Genomic DNA, 27,784 nt, shown 5'->3' with positions numbered 1-27,784 from the left:
ATCCTTAACAGTAAATTAAGCATAAATTGAGGCTATTGCTACAGCAGTTAAAATCTGACAAATGCCTAGACATAATGGACATATTTAAAGGCTGTCAAGTTTCCATTAATCTATGCTTCAGAAAAAAATAAAGATCCAGTAGCTTAATTTTTGTCTAAAATTGGTCACTGTCTAGATTTCGACTGAAGTCTTCCAATTAAGCAGCCCTGATCTGAAGTATTCCAAATGTCTCTTCAAAGCTTGTTTAGAATATTGGGGGGAGCAGCGTTGCTTTCTGCAGAAGGACTTTTGGGGAAGAGGGCAGGGAGGAACCACTCTCCCCGTGCCCCGCCCCCCCCCCCCCCCCCCCCCCCGAGGATATCTGAGCCAAATAAAAGCCACGGGCCAAAGAACACTGTGCTCTCTTTAGCATCCAAATAACCTACAGTAACTGTATGCAAACAAATGGGAAGAATGGAGGGGGAGGGCAGAAGGGAGGAAGCAGGTGGATGTCAATGCTCTCTCTGAAATTGACTGCAAAGCCAGGGGAAGGTCCTCGGACCACTACAAGTGTCAACACTACAGGTATTACTTGATCTCAAAATGCAGATATAGAGCTGCTGATTTAAATCCAGCAATCAGCCTAAATGTTTAGTTTCTACACACAACCGCATAGAAAAATTTAAAGGATATTTATCCTGTTCCATCCAAATATCTGCTGAGAGAAAATTCTGGATTTGAAACAACACACACAATTTGATGGTAAATTTGTGCTCTTAAAAAGAAGGAATAGAAGCTGTTCTGGTTTATGTTAAGGACATATCCTAAGGGCAATGGGCAAAAACCCAGAATGTTTACAGTGTTTTTTGTCACCCATATCTATATACAAATGTTGTAGAGTTGGTTTTTTTTGGTTCTGTTTTTGTGTGTGTGTGTTTGGTTTTGGGGGGGGTGAGTTTGTTTTGTTTTTTTTCTCTCCCCCCCCACCCCGATGCAGGTTCTCCCTCCCACCTTCATCTCTTTTAATAACAGATACTTCAGTTCCCAAATGAAAAATAAACAGATAGTTGTTGCATTCTAAGTTCTTTTAAAGTACACTATTATAATTATGCACAATTCTGAATGTAGCTCAAAGACAGAAAAATACCTGCTTCTATGTATTCTATCTTTCCCCCCCCCCCATCTTGTTTTCATGAGAGGTAAAGTTTCTCTCTGATTTTCTTAAATCTTAGAAATAACATCTTAGGCTAGCTATACTAAAATTTTGGGCTGCATTTTGCACAATTCAAGATTAAATGTCTTTTTTTCCACATGTCCAATTTTAGTTTCCTTTCTCTTCTCCCGAGTTGCTCACAGCAGGAATAGAATCTCTACTCCCATAGGCTAAAATAATTGTATTATATTGAAGAAAGTTAGACAATGTAATGCAAGCTTTTTTATTCAATCTACAGGTTCTCAGAAGTTTTAACATCATCAACTGGAGGTGTATTAGGTAACACCAACCCATCCTATCTTGCACTGCACAGGCATTCATATGACTTTAACATGTTCTTTATTTGTCTTTCTAAATTTGTTTGGGTAATTGAGAGAACCATTCTCCTGGCCAAAACACATGCATGCCCCATCCATCAATTAAGTGAAAGGAGGCTGTTTCAAGCCTATGCTCCTTGCCCTTTCCAAGCAGCTTCCCATACTCCACTCCTACATCCCTCATTATGTTGCTATCTAGGTTCACCTCCTCATCCCACTAGCTTCAATTTCTGCTCCCAGATTTCAGATAGCTATATGCCAGGCAAAGAACTGGCACTATAACCACCCTGCTGAGGTGAAGCTGTTTCCCACAGCCTGTTTACTGATGTGACAGGGCTGCCAAAGGCACAAGTGATCTATAAGGTGTCACATATTTGGCATGCCTAAAGAAGAAAAGATGGCAATAGCTCATGCCTCCCTGAAGACCTCAGGCTCTTTATTCAGCCAGCCTATCTGCTGCCAAGACATCAAAAATATTTGAAAACTGATGTTAGCCTAAGAATTTGAATTAATTTAGACAGCCACACACAAGGTGTGGGAAGACTGTCAAGAGAGAGAGGGAAGCCATAACCAAACCACCTGATATATTCTGTTACATGAAGAATATTTGTTGATATTTCAAGCATCTATTTCAGTACTCCCAAACACAGGAAGTGCACCTATTCCAGGGCACAAACTAAAAATAGAGACTAGGGATACATTTTGTGCAAGGCTCATCATGACTAGAGCTGGTAAGTTCCCTGAAATAACATCAAGAAGTTGTTCAAAGTTTCTGAAACCTTATCAGAGACTAGCATCTGTTATGCTTAACAGTGAAGCTAATCTGAAGACTAAGCCTGCCCACAGAAGAATTTATTCTCATGTTATTCTTCATATTTTGTGTGGAATGATAAATAAAAGTTTGTATCTTTTACTGTAGTTAGATCAGAGGTAATGCATTCTGTCAACATGTATGCATTTCATCTACTTTGAATATCAAATTATACCTAACACAAATGGTCCACATCCAATTGAGAAGTCAGGAAGAAAAAACACTGTCCCTTCCAAACAGGAAATATATTCACACTCCAATCCTTCTCTATCCAGAAGTTATGTCTTCCCAAATAGCAAATTTGCTTACTCATCTTTAAAGTTAACTTTGCTTTGGTTTATCTTCAAGGTTCTGTGGCTAGGCTAATATTCTGTTCCCTAGTGAAAAATCTGCCATTTGAATCACCATCAATGCATTTCAAGCTTGGCCAATTCTGCTTCCACATCCAGTTTTCAGCTTTTCTGAAGAGACAGTTGAGATACTATAGCTATGATTTTTTTTTTTAACTGTTTCAGTACCTTCCCAATAAGAAAAAAAGACCTCCACTTGGCTTTATGAGCTAACAACTATTCATACTGCCTTAATACAGCACAAATCCTACATTACCGCAGCACAACCAACTCATAAATGCCTGCTGAGGTACCCTAGCTGCTTAACCATTAGTGTTGTGGGGGACAAAAGAGACCTACCAATAGTGAGATCGTGGACTGGTTGAAACCGCTTGTCTGTAAACTGTAACAATAAACATGATTTCCCAACACCTAAAAAAAAAAAAAAAAGAAGTTTTAAGCAAATTTTAAAAAAAATCTGTTAAGAACCAATAGAAATTAAAGTGAATGGTATATATTGTTTAAAATTCATCACTAGAACTTAAGATACTAGATTTCATCTACTTTGAAGTGTATGCAACTTTTTCATAACACAACAGCTGTTAAAGTTCCAGAAACATTAAAACCAAAGCAGTTATTTTCAAAATTTGAACAAAAAAAATTATTTTGAAAAAGTAGTTATGCCTTTAAAATTATGTGGAAAAAAGTATCCTAACAAACCTTCAAAGTATCATTTCACATCCTCCCTTCACAGTAACTACAGGTCTAGCTACTCCTCACAACCTTACATGTGCTTCCCTGTCAGTATTTTCAGCTTTCTTCCAAGCTAACTAGATCCTCAACAGCACCTCACTCCCACCTATCTCCTAATTTATCAGCTGAGGTAACAGCAGTACATATATGGCTGCTTACAACCACTATGTGCTACCACCCACTAGTTCCCAACAGGCCAAAAAATAGCCCAAGCAGAATTGGCAACAGCTGAGTTCACATTACAGCCAGCCAACACAAACACTGTCCCCCTCAGATATCCTGATTTCCAACCCAAATGGGTTAACTGCTTCACATTACATGGACACTGGTCAACAAATGGGCAATTTCTTCTGTATGTGAAAGCACGGAAAAGTAAAAGTTAATGAAGTCGATAGGAGTACTCAAACTACCTAGGTCTGTAAACATAATACTTTTTACAGTTAATTTTTCCTTGTTCTTTTACTTCGAAGGGTCATTCTTCCTGTTCTGCTCAGTCAAATTTCATATTGTCAGCCTTTTAAAACTTGACATTTGATGTACATACATTTAAACTCTGAACTATTATCACATAACATACAATACTGTAGCATTCAAGTTCCTGCTGTACTTTGCTTTATCTGTCCAGGAAGATAAGGCTATTTTAGCCACATACTAGAGGTCAGTAACAGCTGATCAGAAGTGACATATCTGGTAATAAAAGACAGCAAACAAAGGGGTAAGGAAAAGAACAATACTGCAAGACACAAGATATGCATACCAGAGATTTGCATATAGTGACATTGACCTTTCTACTACTAAATTCAGCAAAATTTTTTAGTACAGTTTCATGAGGAAACAAAGCCTATGCAATTGTAGTCACTGCCCACCTGTCATTTTGGTCTCAAAAAAAGCTAAGACCAGTGGTCAGTTTCAAACAAATCTAACAGAAACAGGAGACTTGCATTTAGTTTTGTCACAAAACGAGTTGTGACAAATTGATGACACTCCGAGATTAATATCCCAAGTGATGCAGTAATTCCAGCAGCCTAAGCCAGTTGATGGTGCTGCTATCCCTACTCTCTTCCCTACAGCATGTTTGTGCCCATTTCTCCATATGGCTTAGATAAATTCTGAAGTAATTTCAGTTGTCTGCTGGGTTAGCATGCTAATCTGACAAGAAGAGTGACAAAGCAAACAGAAATGGCTTAATGCAGGGTCAGACAAGCATGAGAGTTAGTTCAAATGAGGGATGAGAAATGCAGCAGCCAGCAGATCAACAGCTTAGACTGGCGTGGAACTGCAGCCCAAGGCAAAGTTTGCAGCATCAGCCTTAACAGATCTCGTTTCTGTAGCGCTCTGGCATATGATAGCAAGCTGTCAGAACACAAGCAGCTTGGAAGCAGGTATAGATTTTGTCCAACAAAATTAATGGACTTGAGAAGTGGATGAGGAATGGGGGAGAGCACTGGAGGTAAGAAAGAAGCAGGGAAAAGCACAGGTGGGGCACTGAACACAAAACTCTACGGACTTAAAATATTCAGAATTCTTCTACTCACAGAACATTGTTCATATATACAGATAACCAATGAAATACAGCTGCCCCATTGCAGAACATAATCACCATCCCACTTACAAAAAAACAACCTATAAATCACAGCAGAAATAGAATGTAGACTAGCTTTTACTATTAATCTTACAAAGTGATTTCAGTATCATTGGATAAACCAGAACCTCAAAACTATCCAATATTCCTGCACAAATCTTACAAACGTTAGAAAAATATTCGAAATCTAATCAACAAAGTGACACTTGATTAGGTGTCCCAGCACCAGCTCTCAGGTGGCAATCTGATATTTCCTTCTTCTTGTAAGGCTGGTGACCAGCCTGTTGGTTCAGGAGAACATACAAACACTAGTGTCAGCACAGCAAAGATGACAGACACGCACAGCCCCTTTGATGCAAGGCCTGTCTCAAACTGGCACAAGATGCACCTCTAGTTACTGCTATAAGGCCTTTTGGGAGCAGGCTGCAGACAGATGGCTTCACACACAGAAAGAGAAGAAATAACTAGTTTCTTTTCAAGGCCATTCCTGCTACTTCAGAACCTTCCATCAAAAAGGTTCTTCTTCCCCCCATTTAGGGAAGTCCCTAAATTTTATACTGTTATTGACTGGAAAAGGGGTTAAAAAAATTGCAAACAAAGCTGTAGTGCCTGTTAAGTTTAGGTTATAATCCATTTTAAATAATATTTACAAATATTTTATTGCCTAAATGTAATAGTATTTTTTGGTTTAATTTTATAGTTTTAAGACATTGCAAGTTTGTAACAGGAAAGTTCTTACAACAGTAGTTTGCAGCCTATTCGCTTCCAGAGCTGGAGCAGACTGCACTACTGTAGACACAGTCAAGAACCCCTATCAGGAACAGGAGCTAGATATGAACTCCTGCAGTTCACCACCTTGTGACATAAACAGATGCTGCAAAGATCAGTTAACAGCTGCATGGCAGCTAATTCCATGGCATACAGATGGTTTAAAGTAACTACACTGGTTAACTCTAAGAGCAAAGTGGCTGTTTACCAGGTACCTCGTTCACTTATGCCTGAAACAAGGCAGACGCTCTGGGAAAAGTAGTTGAGCATGTCTTACGATAGTCAATTGTAGAACACAAGAGACACATATTCAGTTATTTATTAACTCATTCTCCATTTTACTGCCACAATTACTTTAATATAGCTTCAGATGAACCACCCCCAGACAAAAAATCTTAGTATCTTAAAACAAGAAACGAGCAGAGCTCGCATACACTTCACCAACAACCACAGTAAACAAAAGCTATTGCTTAGGAACAAATTAAAACAATGGGTTATGTGCTCAGAGGGGAGAAGTGTGCTTCTCTGCAAGTGCCTGTTCTAGGATGCCTTCATCAATTCTTAGTACCCGAACAGTGCTGGGAAGTGGAACTTGTGCTACAGCAGTTTTACCCTCCGGCTCTGAATTCTAAACCAGCAGCCTGAGCTGTTTCTCCAAATTCTCTGACTCCCTTAACAGCTTCCTCTTTATCTGGATGCCATTCTGCAGTCAAATTCCCTAGGCAAAGTGTTGCCAGAGCTTTGCTCTTGTCCACCTTGGCCCAGCCACCATTCAACACCTCCCTTCCTTATATCTACACTAGTGTTCATTTCACTGCTCAGCAAGCTCAAACAGCTCAGTGGTAAAGTGAACCTCTCCCTTCCCACTCCTAAGGTTATGCAATGAGCTAAACCAAGAAACCAATCCACCATAAAACTACAGTCACCCAAAACACCAGTATGTGCATGAGACATGGGCTACCAAATAAATAGCAAAGGAAAGGGTTATTCTTTTCAGTAGCAGGCTGCACTTACAGCAATTAAAAAAGCAGTTCTGGAACCATAGCACAGGTAATGACTTTTCCTAGAAGAGCTGACTTGCTTCCTTCTCCCCTTCTAGTTCCTGTGACTCCCTGTGAATTCGGTAAGGAAAGTTCAGTCATCAACTGCTAACTCAGAGGTGCACTAGTATCAACATGAGGAAAACTTCCAGGCTTTTCTTACCACTAGACAAAACTCATCAGTGTTCCTTCCATTGATGTTTGTCTTAGAAAGCTGATCTGGCTCAAAACTAAAAATGCGTCGAAAAAGGAGGGAGAGGGGGCTAAGGTCATTTCCTTACTTGTTCACAAAAGCACCACTATAGCCCAAGAAAAGTGACAGAGGAAAAGAATTGCAGTAGTTGTCATCCCAACCTAGTTATCAAAATTGAATCCTGAAGACAAATCTCTTTAATCTATTAGCTGCCACTGATGGGTAGACTCACTCCTTCCCACGCAGTTCCACCTCCTTACTCAAAATGACTCTTATGCTTTTCTGACCATACCTACTATTTGTTTGGTTTTGTTTTTTAAGTCATCTCTGTGAGCTGAACTGGCTTTTTGAAGGATCAGACAAGCTCTGATGCTGACTGCTCATAGCTGAGACAAGGAGTGGTAACCAGGTCCACCCATTTTGGCAGCAGATGAACATTGGATGAACTCAACCATCTCACAGAACTGTATTTTTCTTGTTGTTGCTTCACAAGACAGGGTGATCAGTCAGCTCACCACCCACAGAAATGAAGACCTACTCCCCCTTTATCTTGCACTCACCGATCCTCCCACATCGAGTTTCCTCCCTTGAAAGCACTCCAGACCTTGGAAAGCACTTCCCCCGACCAACTCAGCTGATTCAGCCACTAAGTAAAAAGTTAACCCAAAAGTAGGTAGTTTTCTATTGCTGTTAGTGGGTTGATTCAGCTCATAGTAGACTATTAAAGTTACCACAAGGTAAGGGTAGCAAGACCTCCTTTCATGTGTAATCAACTGTATCAGCTTGGATGCCCATGAAGCCCAATACTAACCGAGCTGCTTCTTTCACCTTCCTTCAGAAAACAAACAAAAATAAATCTTTAAATAGGCCAAGGACAGTCTCAAACAATGGACAGGTCTCGAATAACAGATTTTAAAACCAATGCACATTTAAACCAGGTAATTAAATAGTACAAATGTCACAAGATATACACCTGTAACCTGGCTTATGAGGTATTTCTAGTTCTCTCTAGGAGTCTGCACAGCTTCCAGATGTTTCATAAGCCCTTTTCTTATCACAGGGCACAAGCTCATTCCCTCTCTCCTTCCTCTCCAACCACAGCATCTTTATGCAGCTCAGCAAAATTATCCTTTTGAAGGCCTAAGCATAATGAGACATTAACTTAAAAGATTTTTCTTAACCTCTTTTCAGCCAGTTATTTGTTAGTCAAAATGCTGTCATCAAATGCAAAAATTGAAATAAAATTGCTATGAAGGACCAACTACAAGATTCCAAACTGTCAGTTATAGAGCAAAGGGACTTTACATACCAGTGTAAGCATGGACAAGAAGGGAAGAAAAATAAGCTCCAAAATCCTTCACGATGGCTATGCAGGTTTGGGAAAAGTGATCTCATAAAAATGGCTTTTTAACTTTTAAAAATGATTCAGCTTCAATACTTAAATAAACATTGCTGTAAATTATTTACAACAGCATTTCCGAAACCAATGATGTAAGTTTTCTTTTCTACATAAAAATTAGTGCAGACTTACAAACCGAAAGGAGCTGTTCAGCTTTATCACATTTCATTTAGTATGGCACGACCCAACTACTAACTGCAGGTTTAAAAAATAAATAAATAAAGATTATTTCCAAACAAAATTAAGCTACATGAATCTATAGAAAACCTCTTCATGTCCTGGATGATCACAAAAGACTTAGAAAACTGCCAGCCCTTCATAATAAAATGGTTTTAATCAAGGGGAGGGAAAATGTTGGGTTTTTTTAAAATTAAAGGTTAGAATTAGTATGAGGGTTCACAGTAATGGTCTCATGAAACCATCTGTATGGGCATCTACTTATAGTTTGTTAATTCTAGTTAACTTCTAAGAGGCTAAGAAGATATACAACACCTAATATCTGCTCTTCTAGGAATGAAAGTATCATCGAAAGGGTCTCAAAGCAAGATGTAAGTAGTACAGATCCATACTCTGTTTTTCAGTATGAACTAGTCTTCAAGCTATCATGGGGTGTTAACATAAGCTCTAGTGGGATGAAAACCTGTTTAGCTGAGAAGTATTCTTACAAACATGAAGAAAATAAGGGCAAGAGGCTCTGGTCATGCACATTGCTAGCTAATAACAGCTGCTGTTCCAGGACAAAGTGCAATGACACTAGAAACATTTCACAAGGAGGACTGAAAAATAAAGCCAATTCAATTGCTTAATTTCAACACTTGAGAATCTCCTAGACAAGTGAAATGGTTGACTAGACAGCTTGCTTTACTCTAGAGAGTGAGGAGAATTAGATCACCAAGCAATGATATTTTCTTTCATCATCCTCCCCTAATAAGAGTAACTTTGAGATATTGTTGGTTTATAACGAGCAACTATCTGCTGAAATTGAAAGGCAAGTGAAAGTTCATTACACAAGAAGCTCTGAAGATTGCTGAACTAACACGTTCAAGAAAGCAGAAGACAGACCTGCTCGTGAAAGATGCAGCAGCTCCGATCATAAAGAAACATTTAGATGGGATACCACTGACAAATTATGTTGGTGGCAAGAAATCTGACCATTGCAACACTGGTAATTCAGGTATACTAAAGTTCAGTAGCATTCTCTGGTGGAATCTAGTAAACATACTCTAATATAAGAAAATCCTGCTTAATGCATATTAAATATTCTGGACAAAAATAATTCCAGCTCTAGCCTTCACAGGAATCTCATGTATCATTCCCAGTTTATTCCCATGCGGTACACTGCTGGTAACCAAAACATTTAAGCAGAAGATTTCACCATCATACAGAAAAACTTTCAAGAAAAAAATGACAAATTTCAGCCACCAACTGCAAGAACAGGCAATGCTAAGACTGTTTACCCTAACTGAGATCAAAGTCCATCTTGACTTCAGCTGGTGGCCAGAAGCAGATGTGTAGGGAAGAGTGGATGAACACACCAACTCCTACCAGCAATCAAAATGGAACAGACACTACCAACCACCAAGGCAAAGGTCTCGGAGGTACAGCCCTAAGCAGAACGCACCACAAATGCTTCTAAATGTGTCTGCAAACTCCTATAATGTTTTGGAAATATCCAGATCAAAACATTTGGTCCATAATGGTTGGACTAGATGATCTTTAAGGTCTTTTCCAACCTAGATGATTCTATGCTTCTATGAGTTTCCTGGTTAACTCTCAGGGCAGTCAGTATTTCATGCTGCTTCTATTTTTCTCTTAAAGATACCAACTCCATGAAATCCCACAGCTACTATCCCAATGATAAAATGTAAAAACCACACAGATTTATGACAATGTTGTTCGAGTGCCTGAAAAACAGCCATGCTATTTCAGGTCTCTCCCACAACAGAAAACTAACTAGATCTTAAAATGGTTCTGACTATATAGAAAAAACTTTTTTTTTTTTTAAATATATAAAATGTAACAACCAGAATAGAATCAGTCCCATATTCTTAAAGCTACCGTGCCTGAAGTACCAGCAAAAGAAAAAGCCACTGAATGTCGATGACCAATGAAGCAAGCAACACAAGGGGACTAGAGCTGTTGAGCAAAAAGCAGTCTCCCACAGTCAGTTTCTGTGGCTGTCATTTTAAGAGACTGAGATCATGCTGAATTCCTGTGTTTAAGCAGATGAAAGCATGCGGAATCACAATTCAGAGAAGACACGTGCAGGTGTCTTCTATAACTGCAGATGTTTTCCATTGGTTTGTTTATGGTTCACGTAACCCACTTTGTTTTGTAGTGCTGAAAAGGCAGAGGAGCAAAATGTTAACATCTGTCCTCAGCTGATGCTGTCTTACTTTTCTCCTACAGTTTGTTTACAACTAATTGCTGAGTCACCAGACAGCTGATGCAGTTCCAAAGACTCTAAATAAGTCCCAGAGATAAATTTCTCGATCACTATGAAAATTATATGGCCTGTGAGGCCACTGACATATCTTTACTGGCTGGAATGCTGTGGCAGACTACCACTGGAACGGAACAGGACAGTCCTGAGCCACTCTTAATTTCCATCAGCAGAGCTGTGAGTTCAGCTGCCTTCATGTGAGGGACAGCAGTAACACCTAAACCATCACAGTCATTTTGGCAACAAACAACTGTGCACAACATAAATTAGCTCTTCAGTACTAGCTATATTAGAATACTGAAAAGCTTAACAGGAGATCTAAATAAGAGCAAAACTAGTGTACCACTATTGGCATATTTAATTCACATCAAGAATGATCTTTGCAGTAGCTTTAATTAGCTTCCTGTATCAACTCTGAATAAAAGCCATGGGAATTTAAGAAACAAAGAAAATAAACTTGTGAGCTGTTCCCCTCTGTTTCTTTTTTCTGTCTTATTCTTCCCATATTTAGCTCTTAAGCAGCTGAAACAACTTCAGAAGTGACATTCATTCTGTATTTCACATTTCAAGTGAAGTGCAGAACAGAGCATTACACTGAGGATACTTCATTGTAAAAATTTAATCAGTATACGATCAATGTACCAAAGCAACTGTTTGCTGCCATCTCTACCACTTTAATGATTATAGTTTTTAGAGATGCACCAGAATTGGCCTCCTCCTCTGAAGCACAATCATTCTGAATTCTGCATTACCATTTTGCATCACCCTGGGAAGACAAACTTCTTCCTTCTCCTCAATCTGCTCAGGTGACCTCCTGTCCTCTGGTTTAATGAACTGTCACTCACCTAAATACTCAAGAAAAATCAGAATTTTTGCTTATCATCTACAGCCTAATGGTCATGGTTGTTATAGCTGTGATGTGTTTCTTAAGATTCATTCGTACTACAGCTGCTACTGCAGTAGCCTAAAAAAGCTTCCAGAGTTTAAATGTAGGTTTAAAAAAAAGATAAAAATCACACAGCAGTTGCATCCAGTGTATTTAACAACCTCATGTGTAATGCAACTGAAATGTATAATTACACTATAGCAACAGATAATTTGGTTCACAGGTATGAAGTACAATTATGCAGGTATCCTTAGAATAGCAGGTAAAATGACAGCTGTGTCATCAAACTTATTAAAGAAGGTATCTTTTCAGGTATGAGGAAAACAACAAGATGCACAACACACAGGCACAATAGTTAACTATGTTAGTTACCTTGTCCCGACAACAGTTTGATGAAAGTATGCTATTTATATCCACTCTATGCTGAGAAAGCATAGAATATATTGGCAAAGGGGCTTCAAACAGCACTTCCTATCAGCACATGGAAGGCCGCAGCATTTGTAAGCATTAATATTTGTTACACAGCAGCAAAGAGAATGCAGCAAGTTTTTAAAAAGTGGCAAGCAAAGGAGTGAGGAAGGGAAGAGACCACAGAAGCAACCTGAAGCATCTGGGAAAGCAGTGGTCAAAAAACCCCCAAACCAATAGTCCCTGTAAATCAGAAGGAAAGAGCCAGGGCTTTTACTTTTCCCCTGACAGTATGTCTTGACTCAGTTTGCTACAGCACCTCCAGCTGGGGCTGGAAACGACATCCTTGTGGCCTGAGCGGAAGGTACCTCAAAGCAGCAGCCCTGGCCTCACCACTGCGGGATGGCATGTGGCACCTCTCAGGCCTCACCGCTGCGGGGATGCAATGAAGGGGCACTACCCAGGTACAAGTTTTGCAGTGACAGCGCCTTCTTCCTCTCCCCTCCCCCGCTCAGATGCCGCAGCCAGGGGCGTGCCACAGCCCGACCTGCCCCGCGGCCTGTCAGCCAGGCCCGGAGGCGGCTGTCAGGCCTCCAGGCCTGGTGCGGGGCCCAAGGCCGCCGGGCGCGGAGCCGCCGAGAGGCAGGCCGAGGCCCCGGGCGGGGCCCAGCGCAGAGGCGGGGGGGAGCCGCCTCTTCGCGCAGGGCCACCACGTCGACGACGCCAGCACTGCGGAAATGGGAGCGGGGAGCCGGGCCCTGCTCTCCGCTCCGCTCTGCCCGCCCCCCCGCTCCCGGGGCGGCCTCTCCTCCCCGCCCCCGCCGCCTACCTGTGTCCCCGATGATGATATACTTGAAGAGATACGCGTAGGCCATGGCCGCCCGGTCCCCGGCTCTCCGGCTCCCGCTCGCTCCTTCGTGACGCGCGCGCTCTCCCCCCGCCCCCGCTGTCAGGGCTCGCGCTGCGGAGAGGTGGAAACGGTTAACGGCCACCGGGCGGCGGCCCGCTCCCGCCGGGCGCCTCCGCGGGCACCGCTCGCTCCCTCCTACCTCCGCCCCCGCGCCGGCGGGCTCGCTCGGTCGCTGCTGCCCTCCCGCCGCTCCCCGAGGCGCCGGGGAAGGCAGACGCGGCGGCGGGAAGAGCGGGCGGCGAGAACAATAACAGGCGCCGAGCGGCCCCGGACCCCTCCGGCAACGTCACGCACCCACCTCCTCGCTTCGCCCCGCCCCCGACCCGGAAGTGCTGAGGTAGCCGCGGGCGCGCGGCCGCCTCCCGCCGGCGTGGGGGCGGGGCTCCGCCGCCGGCCCCGCCCCGCCGCCCGGTTGGGGGCTGAGGGGAGGTGGCGGGCCGGCGCCGTCGGGGCCTTCTCTGTCGGCGGCTTGCGCGGCCTGATCCCCCTCCCTCGCCCGCTCTAACGGGAGCTGGGGCCTGGGGACGCTCTTTTCCTTTCGCTTTGGTGGGAGGAATAAGGTGCTCCGGCCCCGGGAGGCCGGCGTGTCGCCAGAGCGGGTGTCGTGGCGGCGGGCGCCCTGACGTCTCTCCCACGGTGACCCCCGAGCGGCTCCGCGGGGAGGGGGAGAAAGTTGCCGTGCGGGGAGAGGCCGGGAGAAGGAGAATGGAGGCGATCGGGCCTGTGTTGGGCGCTTCTTCGCCCCTGCTTCGCGCCAGGGTCAGGGGTGCTGAAGTACGAGGATGCGGCAAAAACCCAGCGGGGCTGGTTGAAGCGTTTGTGGTGTTTCTGACTGGGAGGATCCAGGGAAAAAGCTTGAGCTAAGGCTGCGAAGCCAGCTCTGAGCTAGAGAAGCCTCTGAGTGTAAGCACTAGTGAGCAATTCTGTACAACATTGTTTTCATCACTTATCAAACTTGACTTCTGGCTTGTAAAGGGTTTTTTTCCTTTCTGTTTCAGTCTTCCCTCGTTGGACTGGAAGCAATGAGCCGGGAAGGCAGCCTAAGTTCACAGCTGCTGTTTAGGACTTTCTGCTTGGAGTTCACGTGGGACTGGTGACTTGGAAGAAACGTCAAGGTCTCCCTTAGTCTAACCTGCTTTGCAGAGTGCCCCGTGTACGCAGACCTTTGGCCCTGGGGCAGTCAAAGGCGGCTTGGCTCACGGGTCGGTTCCACGCCGAGGCTACGTCAGATGCCGGGCAATGGTGAAGGGGCAGGGCACGCCACTCAGGTGCCGAGGCTGATGATGATGCTTTGGGGTGCCCGTCAGCTCAGCTGTTTGTTGACTGTGAATTGGTGGGACTGTTGAAGATCCATTTGCATTTTCTGCATATGAAGTCACAGGTCTACTGTTCTGGCTGGACCAGTCTGGTAGCTTTTAACTTTATAAAGGTTTTGATTTGTGGTGCGTCAAGTCAACAGCTTAGACAACATTGACTTACACTGTTTCTAACAGGTGTGCATCTGACTTAATTGTAAAAACCTTCAATAAAGCTGATTGTGCCAAATTCTGTTTCCATATTTCATGACCTGCAACCCAAAATTAAGCTTTTTTTTTTATTGTCCTCTCCCCTGTAGACATGTAAAAAAGGTGAATGCTTTAAAGAGAAAGAAGCTCCTTTATATATTCTAAACCTTTTCCACATGAAAAATTCACATTCCCTTGTCAGTCATTTTGCTCCTCTTTTTTTTTTTTTTCTCCTCCATACTTTTCCCAGTTTCTCAACACTATTTGTAAAGTGTGGAGTCCAAAATAGTAGTTCTCATGTGTCCATAACACCAGCCTCATCACCTCAAAACAGTCATATGAGTATCTCCAGTCTTGCTCCTCTCTGCGTGTGATTTTTACCTTTTTTTTTTCCCCAATAACATCTGAATTCTATTTTTCATTCTAGATCCCTATACTAGACAGTTACCACCCAAATATATCTATACATTTGGTATCTCCTTACTAAGCACCGTTTTCCCCAATTTTCAGTAATTTTGATGAGGGCCACTCAGTTTGTCAAACATTTGATTTTTTAATTTTTATTCCATCTCAGCCATCTTGTTACCCAGGTTGTTCATGAAAATATTGAATAGGTCTTGCCTGGACTGGACAGAACATTGAAAGCAGCATGTGAAATTTTCTCCTAGTTTAAAAACTCTTCACACACAGAAGAAAGCCACTTCCCTATTATTTCATGTACACGAAGTGAAGTCTCAATATAAATTTTTGTTAACAATTCCTATCCAAAATGAGTTTTTTCAGAAAAACAGGGTTTTGCTTTGTTTCCTATGACAGTTAGGGTTCTGTTTTCACATATCCCTGTGTGTAGGGCTCTACGTTCCCTGTCCTGAAAACTGGCATCTGGATGGAGTCGAGCACCTTGGCTGAAGGAAAAGCTGCAGTTGGGGTCGGCTGTTAAACCCGACCAAGAACTCACACTAAAACAAGGCTTCCTGCGTGCTCCCTCTACAGGTAAGCCCCTCAGCTGGCGTTGACGCTGTTCACAGGGGTTTGTGTGACCTTAACCACAGGAAATTAAGCTGCAGGAAACCCGCCCGTAAGCAGGTCAGATCTCATCCAGCGTAAGTGAAGGTTGCTGCTAACAGAGATCGGGCAGCTCTGCCCCCACTAACCCGCTCTTGGACCCTCCCTTGTTCTGGCACTGTCAGAGTCACCTGCTGAATCGGGGAACAGGAGTGGCTAAGCTTTAATTTTTCCATATTAGCTTTCAGGAAAATTCATTCTGGGTCCCACAGCCACACCAACAGACTAAAATGCTTTTGGCAGCCTTGTCAGACGGATCCTACCTCTGCCCCGCAGTCCTCACGCCTCACAGAGGATCCCGTGGTTGTGAAGGCTAAAGCCCATTCTGTTAGACCAGTCATGCAGACAGGTATTGACTCTCAGGCACCTCTCCCATGGCTGGGAAGATGAAGGAGAATTGTGCGGGCTTCTGTGTCCTTCACCTTCTCCTTCAGAGCCCTGCCATCACTCATGACATGCTCCAAGTGTCCATTGGTACTGTCAGGGATTCCTACATGGTTGAGCCACAAAGGGTATTACTCTGAGGGCTGGTCAAGTCTTGGCAATCTGTCCTCAACATCCCAGGGTAATAAATTTCAAGTGTATTTGGTGGGGACAGACTTTTTAATAGTACCTGTAGCGATACGACAAGGGGTAATGGTTTTAAACTAAAAGAGGGTAGATTCAGACTAGATATAAGGAAGACATTTTTTACTGTGAGGGTGGTGAAACACTCGAACAGGTTGTCCAGAGAGGTGGTAGATGCCCCATCCCTGGCAATATTCAAGGTCAGGTTGGATGGGGCTCTGAGAGACCTGATCTAGCTGAAAATGTCAATGGGAGTTGGACTAGATGACCTTTAAAAGTCCCTTCCAACCCAAACTATACAATTCTGTGAGTCTATGATTCTATGATTTTGTTTACTTCGCTGACGGGATTTGGTGCCTTAGTTTCCAAATTATGTGATCTTCTAGACTTCAGGTTCAACACAAGCAAAATTGGCCCAATGTGACTGAATTAAATCTGATCAGAAAAGGGTATTTCCACTTTGTAAAACTGCAGATTGCTGATGGGGAGAAAATACAGACATTACAGAATCTCCAGTGAAGTGGAAGGTATCCTTAACACCACTACTTAGCCATCTAACAGCCTGCTGATGTGACTGACAGTTCAGAGGGAAGGCTGCCCTACCTGTTTCTGCTCTGGCAGCCTGATAAGTCAGACGGGTAACCAACTTGCAGGTGACCCACGTGGCAGGGCAATGACCCGCTGACTGGCTTGGTGACTGCTTGGCTTGGGTCAGGAGCTGCACCATGTACAGAGAGCCAGGCCTGTTCTGGTTAGCCAGGCAGCCAGAGGTGCTGGGGAGGCTTTGCGCGTGCACATCTGAGGAGTATTTCAGTCACTTGTGATGCTACTGTTGGGATATTTATGGAATCAGTGTTTGGTAGAGGCTTGCAAGGATAACATGCAAGAATTCATTGCTTATGCTATCCCATGGTAAATACAAGCTAATTTGCTGCTGGATAAGAGACTATATACTTAAGTTATTGAGTGTTACCAGCTGTTCTGCGAATCTGAGATGCCTCCAACTAGAGATTAATGTTAAACTGATTCTCCTCCAAGTTATGTTTAACATACATTTGTTTAAATGCTATTAAGAGGCATGTAAGTAAATAGGTATTGTAATTTTTTCAATTTTTACCTCTCACCTGTCTAAATTCCCATTTTCCAGAGGGAAATCTTCTTTTGTTAAGCATTAATACTTTAATAGAAGGCTACCATGGACTCAGTCTCACTTATTAAAAAAATTATTAGCCAGGAGATATTAAAGAAGCAGTGGTTATTCAATATTGAAACATAATGCTTGCAGAGGTTTGCTTTGCTTTAGCTTTTTTGTTAATGTTCTCTTGAATAATACATGTTATCTGTTAGTGATTTTATGTCACATGCTCTTTAGAAATGTCATGAAATATTTCACTAAAATGACAGTATCAGGATTATATTCTGGCAAATTTGATACACTTGAGGAAACTAGAGTTTGCTCTTTTTTCTGTGTCACTCAGTTTTTTCCCTAAATTTCTGTCATTTATCGCTGTGTGAACTCACTTGGGGTTTATAGCAAAGCTTTAGGCAGGATCCTTATGACTAACAGTACTATTTAGGAGAGAGCCATGGAGGCATCCAAAGCTCTAGGTACTCTGCAGAGCTAAGCATTAGACAGGAATTTTTTTCTGGAAACTGAAAAAGAAAAGCAGAACCCTAGTGTAACATTTGAATACAGCTACACTTTATTTATCATTTGCATTGTACTATCATTTAACTGTTAGAAGTCAATCTCCACCTGCTCTTCACTTTAACTTAAAATTTTTAAAAAATTCCTTTGTGCTGTTAAAGTATTTATACATATGTTGAGCAGGAAATGTTATTTTCTGGTGTCTGGCATTTAATCTGTCTGTATGTACTTTTTCTGGACATTAATTGTATTCTACAATTTATCTTATTTGTGAATTTTATTTAATAATTTTTAAAATATTAGATTTGTATTTTACGTAAGTAACAAGGCAATATATAGCATATTTTATTTATTATAAATGTTGAGAATGGGATACCACCTCATGTGGAAATATACAAAGCAGATCCTGCAGGAAGACAGTCAAATGTATATAAATCTCAATGAAGATCTGCCTTTGGAAAGAGAGTTTCGAGGTACCTGTTAAGCATATAAAGTGAAGAGCCCCTTGTTAGCCATCCTAGTTTTCCCTTTATTTATAGAAGATCTAGGATATTTTGAAGTCGTATAAATTCCATCATAGAATCCATTTAGATATCATTAACATTAGAGACTACAGGGACAGTCTGGCCTGTTGATAAATCCTGTGAAATTATCACAAAATAATCATTATGTTAACGGCATAGAGAAAGATTTGTCAGCTGATCAGTATAGTACCTCCTCCTTCCAATCTGGGATTTTAAGTGTCTAGTACTTTGTTTTTAGGTTCATAACACTGTTCCCTATCCTGTATTTGTTAAGATGAAGTAATGGTAGAAGCTCATGTAAAGTCTTTGATGTGCAGCATCAAGCAGTGGTATTTACTAACTTTTTATTTTGTCTGTGGTGAAATTATAGGTATTTTACTTTCATAGTGGATTATCACAACAACCACCCATGCCGGATTTTTAATTTTATTTTTAATTTGTCTTCAGTATGAGTTAGATGGCATTTATTTAGTTAGTTAGTTCTGTTGCAAAATTGGCACATCGTTTGTTAGGTCTGTTTATGCAAGCATCTTATATGCTCAGATATGTCCTTGAGATGTGGGAATAGTTCTCGTTTGCAGCCAGAGAGCTGCTGAAGTTGCTTGTTGTATTAACATTGAAATTTGGTGGTGCAATATTTCTGAAAGAAATTCTGAAATTCTCTTCTGGTTTCTGACCCACTTACTGCTGATATTGTTTATGTGAAGTGCTCTAACCCTGGACTTTATAGCCAAGTCGAATGATGAAATTCCATTTTCCCTTCAGTTTCAGGGCTCTGGGATACTTGATTTTGGCAATTTGAGGTTCTCATTCATTGTTCATGTTAGGTTTCATTTTGTGACAGGAGCATTTGGAAGCATCAGCAAGGGCTGTGATGTAATTGGTCTCTTTACCTCCTGTGCATAGAAATCTGTCTTCCCCTCTTCAGGTCAATCTGGCAGATTGCTGTATATCTTGAACAGGCAATTTCATGCATACTTCTTGTTTGCATAGAAAGAAGGAAGCAAATTAGTCTTTTAATTCCCAGTCCTCCAGCCCTTGGCCTTCATAATAGGATTCTCACTTGTGGAGCTAGAATATAGGCTTGTCTTCCACTGGTGTCCTGGTTTTGGCTGTGATAAAGTTAATTTCTTAGTAGTTAGAATAGTGCTGTGTTTTGGATTTGGTATGGGATTTGGTTTGAGAAGAATGCTGATAATACACTGATGTTTTCAGTTGTTGCTAAGAGATCAAGGACTTTCCAACCCGTGCGCAGGTGTACAAGAAGTTGGGAGGGAGCACGGCCAGAGCACCAGACCCAAATTAGCCAATGAAATATTCCATATCATGTAACGTCATGCTCAGTATATAAAGGAGGGGTGTCCGGGAAGGAGGGGGTTCTCTCTTGCTTCCAGGATTGTGGTTGTGAGATCTTGGGATTTTGGGATCGCTAGCTGGGAATAGGCTGGGTATCAGTTGGCGGCTGGTGAGCAATCACATTGTACATTACCCATTTGTACTTTCTATTACTGTTATTGTTTTATTTTATTTGAATTATTAAACTGTTTTTATCTTGACCTATGAGTCTCCCTTTATCCCTCCGATTATTTTCCCCATTCCCTGGGTGGTTGGAGGAAAAGCAAGTGGCTGTGTGCTATTTGGCTGCCAGCTGGGTTTAAACCACAACTGTTTTTTTAATCTTTGCCTTCAAGAAAGTTAGCATGGCTTAACTTCTGAATGATGTAAACCTTTACACTCTGACTAGTTTGCTAGGTATTTAATTCATGACATAGTAAGCACAGCAGAATCTCTATTATTTCTTATGCCGTTTAGGCCCAGAGTGTGGGAAGCAGCAGAGGCTGTATATGTGGAGAACAATGCGAAGAGGAGGGACAGAGCAGCAGGTATCTACTGGACTCTGGGAAGGATGGTCAGGACCAAAGAAATGAAAATGCTTAGACGTTTCCACTCAGGTATGAGGAGAGTGAGTTCAGGGAATAGAAAGTGGTCTCTGGGCTGGGAGAAGTTGGGGACTGGTCTGAGAGAGGATTAGGGGCAATATGAGAAGAAATACCTCCAGTGAAAAGTTGGGTAAGAGTGCTGAAGATCAGGTGGTTTAGGGGAAAAGAATTAAAATTTTGGAGTGGAGAAGTGGGAAACTGGAGACTGGGCTTCTGAGTAGAGTACCTAGAAATACACTCCCATGAGGGACGTGCGGCTTGGGCTCTGAGGGTCCTAGTCCAGGCAGCTTTGGCTAGGATTTCAGCTAATGGCTGGAACGCATGCACAACGCTTTTCCCCCACCCTCTTCTATAGCCTCTGTTTTTCTTTCAGAAATTCAGCAATTTTACTAACTACAATTTGTATACTTGTTAAAGACCCAAGATAAGTTACATTGTTGCTTTTGATCTGGTGGAAAAAAGTTTAGAAATGAGTTTCTTTTTTAAAACCTTTATTTAGAATAGTGCAGTATTTAACTAACAGCCTTAGTTGAATGCTATTAGCTAAATGCTAAAAATAAAAGTAATGCATTCTGAAAGATACCTTATTTCTCCAATCACTACAGTTATTGAATGTTTTATTCCAGATCAACTATATTGATAAATAATTTTGGGGAGTGAAAAATTCAGTTTCAATAGCACTTTTTGTTTTTAAAATACAATCTTGAGACTACATTTTCAAGTCAGTACAATAAAAAGTATAGTTATTCAGTTTCTCAGTTGTATTCGTATTTTAGGTTTTTGCATCTCTGGAAATATCTACACAACCTCTGCTTTATCCCTATTTATTTACTAATGGCCTTTGCCACTGTTATCATTGCACCCTGTTTTTCTTTGTAAATAACCTTGTTTTGTGCTGCCTTGACATAAAAATAAACAGTTTGATAAAACAGCACAAAATAAATTTTAATACACTTTTCCCATAAAAACTAGGAAAATGAAAGGATCCTTGAAATAACCTTGAAATGGCTAACAAACCAACTGAAAAGATGTGATGATCTTTGGTTGTTTGTTTTTTTTTTTTTTTCCTCAGAAGCATTAGAAAATGCATGCTTGTGTAACAAGAATCACAAAAGCATAGAGTATTAGTGCTACACAGACAAGTTGAGAGATCCATGCAGAAGGCTACTTAAACTGGCATCAAGGCAAATTTTTCAAGATTTTTTTTACTTTAGAGGCAGAGTTTTTCTTAATTTTCTTTAGATGTCTTTTAAAAATTGTTTTGGCAATGGTTTGATAAAGTGGAAGGTAAATAAAGTTACTACACAGGCTCACAGGAAGTGAAAATCGTAAAAACTTCCTGTTTACTCATAGCAAGAAGTGAGAGAACTTTAAGGAAACTGGTTTGCTTCAAAAGGAACAGTAGTAGGCACGCCTGATCACATCTTTTTCAAACTGAAAATATTTTGGTCTGAAAGGGTTAAAAAGAAGCAGCTTTTTTTTTTAAAAAAAAACATCTACTTTTATTTCCCATTTTCTTCTTCTTTTTCTCTTCCAATAATAATGATTTTTTTGTTTTTCAGACACCTCCATTGATGTCTTTTGGTTGCTGTAGAAAGTAAGGAACTGTCTAAGACTCTGGAAGTCAGCAGAGTTGCTAAAGAATTTGAGTTGAGGAAATCTTAAGGTCAGTGTCACAGAAATGATCTTTTTCCACCAAGATATTAGCGGATAACCTACCCCACATTTTTGTCTTAAAGGAATAATAACAATGTCTGGTGATTCTAATGAAAATGCTTGTAGCTAAACCATAGCTAAAATGATGTTAAAAGGTTTTAAGTTCCTCTTGAAATTATTTAAAATTTAACAAACCAAAATAGCATGAAACTAGAGGTTCATTTATCTTTTAAGTACTCTTCATTGTGCATTCCACTAAATAAGCTTAATCTTAAGTATTTTAAATTAGAAGGTGTTTTACTTTAACAAAGACATATGTAGGCTGCTTTTGTATTCAGCCATTGTTGATGTAGAGGGCAGCACGTGCTTCTGCATGTATTTTCCTTCATTTGATTGAGTAATTTTCAGAACTCCAGCCTTCTTAAGGTTACTTCAGGCTGTGAAGGTCACACCAAAGCTGTTATTGCCCACGTGAGTTGTGCTGTTGTATCCTTACATCAAAAACTAGAGAGTCTTTCATTCCACAGATCAGGAGGTGGGCAAGTGTTAATTTTTCGCTCTTCATGCAGGTTCCTATATCCATTTATACATTGTCTGAGAAAGGTAAGCAGTACATGCTAGAAAGTCAAAAACACCAAGAGAATGAATTGTAACAGGGCAACACCCCGTACCCCATCAGTTTGCACTCATTTTGGATGGCAAATTATCAGGTGTTCAATTTCTGCATGTTTATTGAGAATATCCTGTTGTTCTGATCATGAGATGTCAAGTAGTACAAAATGTTGGATGTCAAGGACTCTTGTCATGTTTCATGGCAATAACTGTAGCAGGAAAGTAATTCTGGCTCCAAGCTCCAGTTTATTTTTCATCAGATTTCTCTTTAGTGGAGAGTCTCTTCTTTTATAGTTTTATAGTTTACTTCTATACACTTTAAAAAGGGATTTTTCAATTCTCTATTTCTAGTCCACAAATGGAAAGAAGAGTTGTATCTCATCTTGATTTAAGGAAGCTCTTGTTTGCTAAAATTTAAATTCAGATTATATCACTAGTTAGTGTAATCCCATCTTTTTTAACAGTGAAGCTTGTTTAGTTGTCACAACCTTCATGTCATCATAACTACTTAACATAGAAAAAGCTTGCTGTTTGTGGCAGCACCGAGCCCTCATCAACATAAGGCTTGCTCTGTGGTATGTTGACAGTCCTCTTCTCCAAGGCCTACTCCTATTTAACATTTTTTTTTCTGCCATGTTTCTCAATCCTATTTGTATTTTCTTCAGAATGATCTTAATTTATTTTATGTGGTCAAAAAATACATGAAAATTGGCAAAATGGCTTTCTGGGTAACAATTTCAGTCATGGTATTTTCTTCCCATGTTTTCAAAAGGTAAAATGAGCGGTCTTTTGCAGAACTCCTTGGTGCTGTAGGAAAAAAATACACAGTATATTGTACTCCCTAGTATGAGCACAGAGTGGTCCACAAACTATGAAAAGTAATTCGGTGTTTCAGAAATAAAAACCAAACTTGCTCTTTTTAGGAAATCATCAGCCATATAACAACTGGCTAAGGCCATATAAGAACCATCAGCATGCTAGCTTATGCCCTGTAGGGATTGGGAGCCTACTCCTAGTACTACTTGCAGTAGTTTTGTTTGACAAGAAGCAACAGAGGAGCATACAGGGAAGAGCCTAAATGAGTATTTCCATGAGCAACAGTAATGTGTAAATTTTCCATAGTTCTTCTTACCATGCACATGAATCCAGCAACATAATGGGGAAAAGCAGAGCTGTCCTTGACAAAAAGAGTGACCAGGAGTATACTGCATAAATTCATTCTGCATTAGCAGTCAAGCCATAGCCATCCTCTCATCCTCTCCCTTGTGTATACTCTGTGTAACATAGAGTTAATCAGTATTTGCCTACTTGGTAAATGGGGTGCTCCCACGGTGCATCAGACCTACTATGCTGAAGGTATGCAATAAAGTTCTGCCATGTATTGGGAATGCAATTTGTCTTGGCACAGAAAGAAATGAAACAGCCAACCTTCCCAGAAAGGTATGGCAGCACTGATCTAATTTATGTGAGTTAGACTAAGTAGAGATCAAAATATTTGTATCCTGATGACTCAAAGCAAGTTATTAAAACAGTTTCCTCAAGTGAAAGCAATGAAAATGTGTAGTTCCTCTAGTATAATGTCAGTTGAAGCAAAGGGAAAACACAGAGAAAAACTTATGACAATTATAATGTTTATGTCAAATGAAAATGGAGCAAATGATGCAATATCCAGTTTAAGTAGTACAATGTCATGTATAAAATAAAAACAACTCTTTTGGAAAAAACACGTTGATTACAGTAGACAATGAAAGGAAGGAGAGAAGAGAAAGAAAAGGAAAAGATAAGTACAGATCAATTATACAAATGTACTTTTTCCAAAACAAAGGGACCATACAGAGATTTATAGGCTTGTTTCCCAGTAAATTAATCCTTAATTTGTATGAATTAAGCCTGCTTCTCTTTCCACTTTTAGTGGAAAGTAAAATTGTAATTGGGACCTTTTGGAGCATGAACTGGATGGGTTTGCTGAACATTCCATCCACTCTGTGGCTCATTCTTTCAGGTTTCATCTTAATAAATTGAATTTTCTGTCAGTAATTTGCATTTAAATTATGAAAAAAATACCAAAGATTTCATTGTACTTTCTTACATGAAAATTTTACTGTAATGACAACAGGCATATTTATTTTATGTAAATCAATTTGGAACATGGAATTGTCCCACTGTTTGAAATAGTTCAGTAGTTCAGCTTTATAAGCCCTAAGTTTATGAGTGTCTCTTAAAGCATGCAAACATTCTATCCTACACCTCAGATAAGGATCAAATAGGTTTAAATACCATACTTGCAGTAAGCAGATGTTTGACCTTATGTTCTGAGGTGAGTAAATTCCATACATTTTGTACATATAAGTTGGGCTCTGCCTTTACTGCCAAAGAGAATTACAGAAGTCTAACTTAGTAATGATCTAGCAGAGTTTTAGAGAAAATTAGACTTGAACTGACAAACCAACCAATAAGAAATAGTACTTTGCTGAGCCTTGTTTTAAAGTAATTACCTTGATCAGAATTGAAATTCTGTTAATTCTGTCTATTGAATGAGAAAAAATTAAATTACAAATTTCACTCTCATGCGTGCAGTTCTATGAGGGGAAAAATACATTGCCTATTATATGTTTATTTGTAACAAATTACTATGATTAGTATCATATTTAATAAACAGAAATTGTGTAAATCCAAAGAACGCTGTGACTCAGTATATATGGTAGTTTATATTCAGGGTAAATGTAAAGCAAAATAATGTGCTAGAGAGGATTCAAAGTACTTTTGACTGAAGTACTGCCACAGACTGGAAGACACAGAAGACGTATCTCAATGGCATTAAAACACTTTAGAAATGTACATGTTGCGCATTGGGAATAGATGGGAATAATAACATTATTTCAGAGGTTTAGTATCTTTAAAATTGACACAAAGAGAGATATACTCATTGTTCCCCAAACCTACATCAAATTATATGCATGAAGCACTAGATGTTACTGTTAAAACAGCAATCATGCTTTCCAGAAAATAAATACAGCTGTCTGCAGTAAAGTATCCCTGACATAATTTTGTCATCCGTATTATCGTCTTTATTTATGAGAAAATCTTTTTGTCTGTCAGAAAAAAATATACATTCCTTATCCTGCTTTTTTGAAAATACCCAGTTAACTGTATCTGGTATTTTGTTGTATCCTGTCTCTAATTCTCAATGCTATGAAAGAGCAAGCATTTTCAGTATTACACTAATACTTCTTACAAACTGGAGGAAATAGTAGGTGATGCAATAAAGATAAACTTAACATCATGGAGAATACATTGCAGAAAACAAGAAGCACATTGTGAATGAAAAGCCTTAAAAAAGTAACCAAGGAGCATCAGCTCGAGGACTTCAGATTTCAGTTACAGGTGATGAACTTGGTTCAGAGTGTATTTAGCATGTCTCAAACTTAGACTGCTGACTAAGAATCTGAATCTATTAAAGCAAATCAGGTAAGCCCCTGGCAAATTTCCCCAGGTACTGAAACAAGACCAGATTTTAGACTTGAGTTGAACAATTTAAATTCTTTGTCAAACAATAACGGTTTTTGCATCTGATTATGATTAGGGAACCATTGCTGAAAGGCAGGCAGTGCAAGGGCAAACATAATCCCTCATCAGAGAAGGCTACCTTGTGGAAGTGTTGGAGGGAAGGGGAAATGAGTGCTCCAGAGCCCTCTTCCAATGATGGAACAAGGTCCATGGTGAGAGTTTCTCAGTTCTTTTTCCTCAAGACAGAATTGTGGAAGGGGAATGGACGCTTCGTACCATACTTTTGTTACGATTGAGAAGCACAGACTAAGAAAGGAAAGAGACCTTAGGAATCATTTAAGTTCATAAGAAATTGGAACTCTCTCAGAGTGTGATGGTCCATTCCAGTAGAGTCTTCCTCTAAGTAGCAGGCTTTGCAAAGATTTGAATTATGGAAAGCATACTTCACTGAATAATTTAGTTCTTTTAACTGCATGGATTTTAGTAGCATGGAAACATTTCCTAGAGCTGCAGTTACTCCAGGAAGGTTAAGAATAGGCTGTGGAGTAGTTTACATGATAGCAGCCTCCATTGAGAAACAAAGGAAGGAAACCATTTAAAATTTGCTAATAACTTGTTTTTCAATTGGACTGGATTTACCCTCAAATCTTCACAGTTCCCAAAGGTTTAAATGTTGTCTGTAATGACAGAACCATAGATTCTGAATGCTGGAACAGTCAACTGTTCAGAGCAGCATAACACCTCCCCGAAGATGCATTTTGGATCATGTACTTTTCCTGGCGTGTTAAGTGATACTGGAGCTTTAAAAGAGAAATTGCTGAGAATTTAAATAGCAAGAAACCTATCTGTGAACATCAAGGGAAAAAAAAACCAGCCTTGGCTTTGCATATACTAAACAGTGATGTCTGTCTCACAAGTAACAGCCTGTTCTAGGTATTGTTTTTTCAATTTGCAATGTCTTCAATTTTCAGTTAAATAATTTAAAAAATGGTGTGTATAGAAGCACACATATACTCTCACAGTTATACTGCCAGGAATTTGAATTAAAAGAGATGAGAAATAGTTTAGTTCTCTATAACTAACTCAGGGCTAAGCAGTGCAACTGCAACTCCCTTGAGGAAGCCTCAATGTTTGAGATGATTGTATGTGTGAATAATAGCTACATAAAAGCTTTCTAGGCTTTGCTTGTGTAAATACCAGCTATAGTAGCCCCTGTAGTTTAGTCTTCAGTGGAACTTATTCCTGCTTTACAGTAATTATTTTATTACTAATGAAAGTGATCTGAATAACATCATTGGCTTTTAAAATCTAAATGTACTGCAGTTGTTTCCTACAGGCTACCATTTCAGTCTTTGGATGTTCTTGCTAACTGCAGAAAGAAATTCTGAGATGACCATTAAAAACATCCACGACACTACAATTAAATAACGATGGTGATTTGATACTTCCGAACATAGAGCTTCTTTCCCCAAACCATGATTTACAGTTAACATTGTCAATACCTCAGATATTAAATCTTAAAACTGAAACTGTTGATGTTTAATTTAGCACAAAATTGGCTTTTCATTGTTTCCATGGGCCAACACTGACAGCTAACCAGTGATTTTAAGGAGCCATATGTTTGTGTCCTCCTCCCCAAATCCACAGAAATTACCAAGGTTATCTTGGTGCAGTTCCCTCAATAAATACAAAGATTGATATGCGTTTCAGAACAACAACATTTAATCTT

General features: G+C 40.3%; 1 protein-coding gene and 1 long non-coding RNA gene across 2 annotated transcripts in view; one reads left to right on the top strand and one right to left on the bottom strand.

Moving 5' to 3' along the window:
• The window catches only part of RAB2A (RAB2A, member RAS oncogene family), a 44,698-nt gene extending 31,375 nt beyond the window's left edge, over positions 1 to 13,323 (bottom strand). The window contains exons 1-3 of the mRNA XM_074881802.1: positions 13,171 to 13,323; positions 12,951 to 13,082; positions 3,010 to 3,081 (exon numbers count right to left, since the gene is read on the bottom strand). Coding sequence (XP_074737903.1) covers positions 3,010 to 3,081; positions 12,951 to 12,996 — 118 coding nt within the window. The 5' untranslated portion in view covers positions 12,997 to 13,082; positions 13,171 to 13,323. The remainder of the gene's footprint in view (positions 1 to 3,009; positions 3,082 to 12,950; positions 13,083 to 13,170) is intronic.
• A 94-nt stretch (positions 13,324 to 13,417) lies between these two features.
• Positions 13,418 to 14,576, top strand: LOC141954370 (uncharacterized). Its single transcript, XR_012632156.1, has 2 exons — positions 13,418 to 13,934; positions 14,030 to 14,576. It is a non-coding gene; the product is annotated as an uncharacterized LOC141954370 (long non-coding RNA).
• The last annotated feature ends 13,208 nt before the right edge of the window (positions 14,577 to 27,784 follow it).

The sequence above is a fragment of the Strix uralensis genome, chromosome 1, assembly GCF_047716275.1.
Source record: "Strix uralensis isolate ZFMK-TIS-50842 chromosome 1, bStrUra1, whole genome shotgun sequence".
Taxonomy (NCBI): domain Eukaryota; kingdom Metazoa; phylum Chordata; class Aves; order Strigiformes; family Strigidae; genus Strix; species Strix uralensis.
The sequence above is the reverse complement of the archived record's forward strand: the minus strand, read 5'-3'. Positions and strand labels throughout refer to the sequence as shown.